Source organism: Bactrocera oleae, chromosome 2 (assembly GCF_042242935.1).
Source record: "Bactrocera oleae isolate idBacOlea1 chromosome 2, idBacOlea1, whole genome shotgun sequence".
Classification (NCBI taxonomy): domain Eukaryota; kingdom Metazoa; phylum Arthropoda; class Insecta; order Diptera; family Tephritidae; genus Bactrocera; species Bactrocera oleae.
This window is the reverse complement of record NC_091536.1, coordinates 47,494,331-47,505,469: the sequence shown is the minus strand read 5'-3', so window position 1 is coordinate 47,505,469 and position 11,139 is coordinate 47,494,331. Positions and strand designations below refer to the sequence as shown.

At 35.6% G+C, this 11,139-nt stretch overlaps 1 protein-coding gene across 5 annotated transcripts in view; it reads left to right on the top strand.

The window, feature by feature from the left end:
* Window positions 1-593: 593 nt before the first annotated feature.
* Window positions 594-11,139, top strand: part of LOC106624016 (uncharacterized) — a 216,977-nt gene continuing 206,431 nt past the window's right edge. For 4 of the 5 annotated variants that reach the window (XM_070113097.1, XM_070113100.1, XM_070113098.1 and 1 more), the window contains exon 1: window positions 595-744. In XM_070113097.1, coding sequence (XP_069969198.1) covers window positions 661-744 — 84 coding nt within the window. In that variant the 5' untranslated portion in view covers window positions 595-660. Of the gene's footprint in view, window positions 745-11,139 lie in introns of all 5 variants that reach the window. The other variant, XM_070113099.1, reaches the window with a different exon arrangement.

Sequence of the window (11,139 nt, the reverse complement as noted above, 5' to 3'; positions counted from 1 at the left end):
AAAATGTATCTTAAATATTATTATTTTTGAATCACTCTGCTCTGTCCTTTCGATTGATATGCTCCGCTCGAGAGATCGATTGCCTAAAAGTAGGCAAATATTTTGCGCATACTTTTTGATCGTGTTAGGTTTATTTCCGTTACGGAATTTCTTGAATCGGTCGCCGCGCTCAAATCACGCGATAAAAGCTATGCAAAAGTTTAATAAGATAATTAATATATGTTTAATTCTTACGCCACCCTTTTGATTACAAAGTTTGGCCAGCATCTGAAAGTATTTTAACGGCTATCCTTGCAAATTGCGAAAGTATAAAATGTTAGGTTAAATCCGAACTTAGTCCATCCTTACTTGTTTCATTTTTTATGCGGAAATACGTACGAGTATATACGAGTACATTGTTTGTCTAGTACTTATAATAAAATGGCAGAAGAAAAAATAAAATAGACGCAATGCAAACTTGTTTTGGATCAAAACTTCATCAGTTGAAATTTCATCAACTACTATGGAGTATAATTATTATTCAGATCTAGACAGATATTGAATTCTCACTACCGCATATTCATAATATTACTAATCCAAGCGCATAAACATATACTTATCTGTTAACCAGCTGAAGTGGAACTGCTTGCACTTGATCGTGAGGACTTCGAACGAATTTTGATGCCCTATTTAAAAAATACGTGGGAAGACAAGAAATCTGTAATACGGAACCTTGAATATTTTTACTTCTTCACAAATGAACAGGTAATATTACAGTAGTTGTTATGTTACTACATATTGCTCATTTGAAGTATTAGGTTATTTTGTAAAGAGTTATACATATAAAATACCAAAAATATATACACTGGGCAGAAAAAGTCTGTGTACGACGTACCAACAAAAATAAATTGTTGGAAAAAATAACTTTATATACTTTTTATCAAAATCTATTTATTTGATATTGATTAGAGGACATTAAATATGTAGTGACCCAATTCTTCCGCTGTTCGCTCAACTCTATAAAGTCTATTTGGCCCACACAATTACTAGCTATGCACCCCCATATCATTGCTTCTTCACCATCGTTCTTCGCAGTATGCATCAAGATTTCCTTATCGAATGTCATGTCCGTTTTTCGCCATAGAATCCTACGTCCCTTGATTCCAAATATACCTTTCTGCCAAAACTCCCGGGGATTATTTAAGTACACTCTGACGACAACACTTACCTATTCACTACCGATATGAATAAGTTCTTGTGTGCGACTTGACCATAGAAGACTGTTTTTTTTTACATTTTGCAAATGGTGTCAGTACAGAGTGATTTCTTAAATTTTTCTTAACATTTTGATCGATTTTGGATGCAGTAAATCGAGTGTTTGCTTCACACTTTACAGAACGTTACGTGTTTAACGATGTGCTAGTCGCGCCCTGGACGCGCCGAGATACAAAAACGCCCGTATATTTTTAATTTTTATTACTCTTTGTATGAAAGAATGTGTTTTTCCAACAATTTGGCCGATTTCAGGGTGGCTAAATGAACTAAAGGCCAGCTAACATCCCTATACAAGCACCACACACCACGTCACAAACAACACTGATACCAATACCATCCACTCCCGAAAACACCACACACCAATACATACAACTTCACACATCTCACCGAGAGATACTAACACACACCACACCCACGATCTCACCACTCTACCCAGCCAACAAAACGGGATCGACGACTGGATACGGGCCTCTTTTTTCGAGCGATCGCCGTCGCAAGTGCATCACCGGAAATCTACATCGTTCGATATAAGGCTGTTATTTGGTACACAGGATCACATTAGAGAGGGGCATCCGCAGTTAAACTTTTTTTAAAAAGTGGGCGTAGTCTCGCCCCTAATAAGTTTAATGTGCATATCTCCTAAACAGCTAAAGCTATAATAACAAAATTCACTGATAACAAATGTTTTTGGCTATCTATCGACAGTGTGAAACTGGGTGAAATCGGGTGACAACCCCGCCCACTCTCCATATAACGGTACTGTTAAAAAATACTAAAAGCGCGATAAACCAAGCACTAAACACGCCAGAGACATTAAATTTAATATCTGGCATGGTATGAGATGACTTTATAGGAATCGCGTTGAAAATTAGTCAGTGGGCGTGGCACCGTTCACTTTTAGAAGAAAACCCATATCTTGGGATCTGCTTAACCGCTTTCAACCGAATTCGGTATACAACAATCTTTTCATATTTCTATATTATAATGCGAAAATGGGCGAACTCGGACTACAACCACGCTTATTTCCCATATAACACCATTTTCAATTTCATCTGATTTTTTCACTTTCCAGTATGCAAATCAAGCAAGAATGATTATATCAGGGTAAAACTTTGCGTGAATAATAATTTTAAAGTATGCCACCTTGTGACCAAAAATTGTCTAAATCGAACCAAAACTGTTCAGGCCCCTAAGTACTGAATATGTGGACCCCAGTGTCTATAGTTGACCTTCTACCGAAAATATCGGTCAATCCACAAAGAAATCTCAAACGAGTACACCATTTGCTTTGCGAGAGTATAAAATGTTCGGATACATCCGAACTTAGCACTTCCTTACTTTTTTTTTAATTACTTTATCATTTCAAAGACTTTATATTAAAATTGCGGATTTGAAAACCATTTATACTTGTAAACATACAAGTAGTTATATTTATTCTTTTGATTCGGAAGCAAGTGGAAGTGAAAGTGGTGTGTGTTTTTGGTGGAATTTAGCATCAAACTGTATATGGTCCTTCGAGCCCTAGTGGACGGCCCTATGGGTGTTAAAAAAAAAATAAAACGAAAACCCAAAACAAAAAAAACCTAAAGTGAAAGGCTGTGAAACTGCCAAAAATCAGTGAAAAACAAAAAAAAAACAAAATTACAGTACAGTGCAGTTACGGAAACAAAAAAAAAAACGCTTTAAGTTATGTACATGCAAATAATACAGTGCATATACACACATAACTAAAACTGATTAGTAAAACAAAACCAACAAAGTGCTGTTGCAAAGTAAAATTACATATGTACATATACATATAAGTGCAAAATAAGTGCAGTGAATATACACATATAACTAAAAGGAATGATGCTAAACAATATAAAAAAATACAATAAATATTAAAAACATATAAAACAATAAAAATAACAAAACGGATACAAAATATATACCAATCAAAATACATACAAGTATAAACCAACAGCTGGGACAACTAAACTTTATAACATCCACGTTATATCTCCCACAACCCCTGCAAGAAATCAGAGTGAGTTGTATCGCTTCCTCTTAATGATTATATTTATAATCTCGTCTCTCATATAAAAACCTATATTAATTCTTAAATATTACGGTCACCAAACTGTCTCAATTTACGGGAAAAAACGAAAACAGTTTGGTATATATAATATATTATATATATCTCTACATATATATACATATATATAATAGATATATATACGTGTATCGAATATAAACATATTACATAAAGTGATTTCCTTATATGCTTACATTTGTGTATTAAAAACACACTTTAGAGTTCCAACATCATGCCAAAATATTTTAAGTATTTACTTGCAAGCTTTTCCAGCAATACCCCTTACGCTTAACAAAGCAATAAGTAGGATTGCGTCAAACCAAGTAAACTAAGGCATATTGAGAACCTAACAAAGAAAGAGTAAAAAAATCAGAAATTTACTTACATACACATATGCATTTTAATTTACAAAAATATATACATACGTACATACAATATACCACACACTCATATGCACACATTCATTTTTACATATATACAAGTATACTTGTACTTAATCTAACAACAACCATATACATATACGAGTATATTTGAAAATACATTTTATATAATTGCCAATAGCAATACACCTACATACATAAATTCAATTTTATCTATTTCAATATACGTATATCGTACGACAAAATTATAAATTGATACATATATACATAAGTGCATACGGTAAAACATCGGCACATTACCAATCGCAATTTCTCGCTCTCTCCGCACAGAGTTCATACATATATACGGACATTTGAAAATACATAAAGCAGAAAATTTGCCTATCGCTTAATACCCTACATATGGTACAATTAAAATTTTTTTTTAAATTGACGTCAAATAAACAATTATATAAACGGTGCGATAAATTACATACGAATTATTAATAGCAAAAGCTAAAAATAAAATATTCCAATAATTTTGTGAATCATATACATACATATTGGGTTGGCAACTAAGTAATTGCGGATTTGACTCATAGATGGCTTTTTATTTGATAGTTGGCAATTCAGCTGTCAATCATTAAAAAAAAGTTTTATGATCGGTTGCGTAGTTTTCGTTTGGCGTTCGTTGAAAAATGGAAGATTAAACGGAACATTTTCGTCATATTTTGCTTTTTTATTTTCTCTAAGAGAAAAACGCATCGCAAGCTCACAAAAAGTTATGTGCTGTTTATGGCGACGAAGCCGTAAAAGAATGGCAGTGTCAAAATTGGTTTGCCAAATTTCGTTCTGATGATTTTTCACGCAAAGATGAGAAACGCTCTGGTCGTCCAGTTGAGGTTGATGATGACCTAATCAAAGCAATAGTCGATTCGGATCGTCACAGTACCACACGTGAGATTGCAGAGAAACTTCAGGTATCACATACATGCATTGAAAATCACTTAAAACAACTTGGCTATGTTCAAAAACTCGATACATGGGTTCCTCACGAACTGAAAGAAACGCATTTAACGCAACGCATTAACAGCTGCGATTTACTAAAGAAACGTAATGAAAATTATCCATTTTTAAAACGAATGATAACTGGCGATGAAAAATGGATTGTTTACAACAATATCGAGCGGAAAAGATCGTGGAGCAGGCCAGGTGAACCAGCTCAAACAACATCAAAAGCTGGTATTCATCAAAAGAAGGTTTTGTTATCAGTTTGGTGGGACTATAAAGGAATTGTCTACTTTGAACTCTTACCATCCAACCGAATGATCACTTATGTTGTCTACATTGAACAACTAACGAAATTTAACAATGTAGTTGAAGAAAAGCGGCCCGAATTGATAAATCAAAAAGGTGTTGTATTCCATCATGACAATGCAAAGATATACACATCTTTGGTCACTCGGCAAAAATTATTGGAGCTGAGTTAGGATGTTTTGCCACATTCACCATATAGTCCTGACCTTGCACCATCGGATGCGTTTCGATCTTTACAAAACTCCTTGAATGGTAAACATTTCAATAATGATGATGATGTCAAATCGTACCTGATTCAATTTTTTGCTAATAAAAACCAGAAGTTTTATGAACGTGGGATTATGATGCTGCCTGAAAGATGGCAAAAGGTCATTGATCAAAATGGGCAATACATTACAGAATAAAATTATTTAGTTCCATGAAAAATTTGTCTTTGATTTTTTAAATCCGCAAGTACTTAGTTGCCAACCCCATACATATTGGTTCATACACAATACGTTCGTACATTTTATATTCAAGTATGGACAATATGGTATTGACATACATCCCGCAATACCCCTTGTCCTTTGGAAACTAAGAACAAGTAGGATTGCGTATATTATACATTCAAAGTCCACATTGGCACATATTCCGCAATACCCCTTGCAAAAACAAGCAGGTTTGCGTACAAACACCAAAGTAAAAACAATTCGTTCATACATAGGTACGAAGTGCATTGACAAGTCCACGTATTAGGGTGTACCTATATACCCCTACATAAGGACATAAAAATATTAATAAATAAAAAGTGCGGGTTAGTAACTAAATCACACACAAGCTGAACCTATAAAAAAAATTTAATAAATAAAAAAAAATATAAAAAAATAATTATAAAAAAATATCGCAAGCGAATACGAACGGTACGAACTAAATATGCGAATTTTTGCAACTTAATGAAATTATAAACTCTTATTATCTTAAAAGAGTTCAGTTACTCATACGAATGTATACGAAGATTCAAAACGTCATTTGCTTACTAGCTTTATACAAAAAAAATTTTTTTTTTCTTAAAAGATATATTTATTATCGATGAATGATAATATGTAATAATGAAAATATTTTAATTTATTTCGGCATACCTTTTTAAATGAGCTCAGACCCAAAAGAATCAAAAATATCTCAATTGTAAAGTACCAAAGATGTTTTCAGATGATAAAAGTCCATGTACACCTGCAGAAGCTACACACTCAAAGCAAGGTGCTACAAAGCAAAAGAGGGGTCAAGACATTTCTTATACTAAATTCATTGCTGAGAGTGACAGTCTAATAAGATCCTGCACTCGATTTTCATCTTCGCCGATTCAAGAAAATTCTGAATCGGTATTAGAAATCAATAAAAAAGAAAATCTTGACAATTTTTGGAAACGTCTCCAGGCTGCATATGGATCGTAGAATCTGACGACTCAGATCTACCTGAAAAGTTCAAATCCTCGGCTTACGCCAAATACGAAAACTAAGAAATATTTCATGTTGGTTATGAAATATGGCCGTCCCTCCGGGACATGTTTACAGCCGTTTACATGAACCACCCAAAATTATCAAATTCACCAAAATTGTATCACCTCCGATACAAAACAAAAGGTCAAGCAGGCATAATAGTAAAACAGTTCGCACTAAAAGCCGATAATTTCAATTTGGCTTGGGAAGCTCTTAAACAGCTGGGACCCAATACTGGTAAATATATGCACCGCGGCTTTACCAGAAAATCGTTACTTTTGTAGGAGCAAACGCTCTCATCTCGAAAAAAATGCCCAACGTAGCAATAGATCAAAGACTTTTTAATAACCCAATACGAAATCGCAGAAAGAAGATATAAAAACATGGTCAGATCGAAAACGGTTCACCACGACCTAAATAGAAGCTTCCACAGACCCAAAGCCAGTAGCAACAACAATTTAAATAGAAGCTTCTGCAAAAATCAAACGTTCCTATCGTAACAGTACAAACAAACGTCATGCGAACTGTGTACAGGGGGGCATAAGCTCAAATCTTGCGAGATATTCAAAAAATTTAATATTATCGACATCAAAAAGACTTTGTACTAATTGCCTGTCACATGCACATACACTTAAAAAGTGCGAAAGCAAATTTAATTGCGTTTATTGTTAGAAATATTTTGTTGCTTTAAGCAATAAATCGTGTGTAAATTTGTGAGATAACTCGTCAAAAGAAAGAGTTTTCCATACAAGCACTTGTTTCCGATCGTTCAGTTTATATATCAGCATATGATATAGTAATATGATCTGAACAATTTCTTCGGAGAATATACTGTTGTCTTAAGCAATAAATCTGCCTAATTAAAATATCTAGTCAAATGAAAAAGTTTTCCATACAAGCACTTGTTTCCGATCACTCAGTTTGTATGGCAGCTATATGATATATGATATAGTAATGTAGAGTACCACTACCCACAGCAGTCGTCTCCATCGAACACCGAGGAGAACTGTTTAAACTTAGGGCCTTAATAGACCAAGGACCACAACGATCATTTATTGCGTCTAGGGCACAAAATAGGCTACAATTGCCAACAAAACTAGCCAGAGTAGTCCAAAACTCAAATAAAATCTGCCCCATTACCATAATTTCCCCCAAGTCGATAAGCACATACAGGCAGAAGCTATAGTCTTGCCGCAACTTACAAATATGCTGCCAATCTATCATATATATAGCAAGCATTGGCAAAAGGTTTCACACCTTAACCTAGCAGATCCCAACTGCAACATCCCCGCTCAAATGGACATTCTATTAGGCATCGATCTCATACCTCAGATAATACTCGAGGGTGTGGAGAAAATTTCAAACACACTATTGGCACAAAATACCATTTTCGGTTGGATCCCAAGAGGACTAGTTACGGAACCAGTTACCACTATGACAACTCAAGTTGAGGAAATTTCAAACGAATACCTCAATTCACAATTGAAAAGATTTTGGGAATAAGAAGAACTCCCCCCCATTTCAATTACAACCCCAGAAGATTAGTATTGTGAAGACTTTTACAAAGCCACAACTAATAGATCAGATAATGGTCGGTACGGCGTACGACTACTGCTAAAACAACAATTTCCTAACACACTCGCCTTAGGTCATTCTCGCACCTCTGCAATACAGCAGTTTTTAACTGCCAGCGCCTGCTATTCGGTCGGCTATCAATGTGCCGCGACCTGGGGTTACTTCAGCGCCCCGATCTGTAACTGCAACCGTTCCTACAGCCGCTCCTCGAAGTGGCGCGCGACCATCACCAACACCAAACATGGAATCGTAGCGCGTCCGGTGCATCATTTGCCACCGCCTTCACCGACTACAACACTGCAACATTTTTAGAGGCATGCAGCCGATGCAACGTCAGCAAATTGCTTTGTCTCAATTGCTTGACAGCGGCACACAATACTAAGGAGTGCACGTCCGTCAATCTGTGCCAAATATGCTGCGGACTGCATCATACGTTGCTCCATCGCAACCCGCGACGAGCGATACAGCACCGACGACCAGCAGCCCCCCCTGTGTCCCAATTAAGGAGTCACCGAATCGAAGCACCGATGGCGCCGGCACTCTAGGCCGCAATATCGCCACTCTACGAGCGTTGTAGCAACGCTGCAACACCTGCAACGACTCCTAGGCTCAACATTCGCCTAGGGGGATCGGGATGGCTAAATGAACTATAAACCAGCGAACATCCCTATACAAGCACCACACACCACTTCACAAGCAACACTGATACATTCCAACACACCACAACAATACCATCCACTCCCGAAAACACCACACACCAATACATACAACTTCACACAACTTACCAAGGGATACTAACACACACCACACCCACGATCTCACCACGCTACCCAGCCAACCAAAGGGATCGACGACTGGATTTTTCGATCGATCGCCGTCGCAAGTGCATCAGCCAAGTCCTTTTCTGCGCCACCCCGGAATTCAAATCATGAATTCATTTCAAAGTTTTTAACAACTACATCGTTTCTTTTTGAATAATTCTATAATTTCAAAGACTTTATATTAAAATTGTGGATTTGAAAACCCTTTATATACATAGTTATATTTATTCTTTTGATTCGGGAGCAACTGGGAGTGAAAGTTGTGAGTGTTTTTGGTGCAACAATCTAAATACAGGGTATGTTTTTCCTTCTTCGAAAACTTCAACCATTGTTTCCCTTTCAAAGATGCTTATTCGTTTCTTTTAGACGAGATTTGATATTCAAAATTTAATTAAAACTGAATAAAACAAAAATCTTTTGAAAATGCTACTTTTTCGAAAACAAGTAAAACTATAACTTAGCGTTACCTTTATATTTGGTAATTACGTAGTGAAATCCCATTTACTATTGAACTTGTACGCAGACTTTTTCTGCGCTACCAAATTACTATTTTTTGTAAAATTTTCTATAAAACTATGGTGTCAGATTTTCATTGCTTTGATTATGCAATAGACTAGTGATATAGCACTCAATATGGTTATGCTCTAAATTTGGGTTATAAAAGTTATTTTTAACATAAGAAAATAAGATATAAGCGTGAACGCGGACTTTTTCTGGCGAGTGTATATATACTACAAATGAAGTCTTTGGGTGTAAACAGTTTTCTACTTTGTAACAATTTAAATATCTTTAATTACAATAACATTATTTCAATAGAATGATCATAGACATTCTACATAACATTACAAACTGATTGAATTTAACTAATTTACACATATGTATTTATGTATATACATTAACAAGTTAAATGTCTATTTAGATACATCGTTTTAGAAAGAAACGTACGAGTGCAAAGTGTATGCAAAAAATTATAATTGGATATTTACCATTGCGCTCTTTATAATACAGATTCACTCATAGGTGGACCTTAACCCTATTTTTAATAAAGTGTCTTAAACCTTGATTCGCCTGGAAAGCTTAAGGTATAATATCAAGGATTTTCAGTCTTAGACTGGAACAAGAAAAAACGTTAACTTCGGTTGCACCGAAGCTACAATACCCTTCACAAATACAAAGGCCCCTTACAAGGAATTGATTTCGAACGTTCAATTTGTATTGCAGCTATATGATATAGTGATCTGATCTGACCAATTCCTGCGGAGAATAATTTGTTGCCTTAAGCGATAACTCGTGCTAATTTCGTGAAGATACCTCGTCAAATAAACAAATTTTCCATGCAAGCATTTTACTCCGATCGTTCAGTTAATATGGCAGCTATATGCTATAGTCATCCGATCTGAACACTTTCTTCGGAGATTACATTGTTGTCCTAAATAATAATCCGCGCCAAATTTCGTGAAGATACCTCGTCAAATGAAAGAGTTTTCCATACAAGCACTTCATTGCGATTGTTCAGATTGTATGGCAGCTATATGCTATAGTCTCCGATCTGTATAATTTGTTCGACAATTAGATAATTGCCATAAATAATAATCCATGCCAAGTTTCGTGAAGATACCTCGTCAAATGAAAGAGTTTTCCATACAAGCACTTCATTGCGATTGTTCAGTTTGTATGGCAGCTATATGCTATAGTCATGCAATCTGAATAATTTATTCAAAGATTGCATTGTTATCCTAAATAATAATAAATGCCAAGTTTCATGAAGATACTTTGTCAAATGAAAGAGTTTTCCATACAAACACTTGATTCCGATTGTTGAGTTTATATGGCAGCTATATGCTATAGTGGTCCGATATCGGCCGTTCCGACAACCGAGCAGCTTCTTTGTGAGAAAAAGACAGGTGCAAAATTTTAGATCGATAGCTTAAAAACTGAGGGACTATTTTGTATATATACAGACAGACGGACATGGCTAAATCAACTCAGCTCATCATGCTGATCATTTATGTACCTATATATTTTATAGGGTCTCCGACGTTTCCTTCTGGGTGGTACAAACTTCGTTGCAAACTTTATATACCCTGTTCAGGGTATAAAAAGCAAGAAAATTGAGAAGGAAGAATTTTTTAAACAAGTTCGGCTTCTGGCACTCTCAATATTTTAAGCTTAACCGTTAGACATTTCCAGGTTGGAATCATTGCTAGTGGAGAGAGGGGGCGAAAAGATCACAAATTCTTTAGTGATTTACAGTTGAAAGCTCT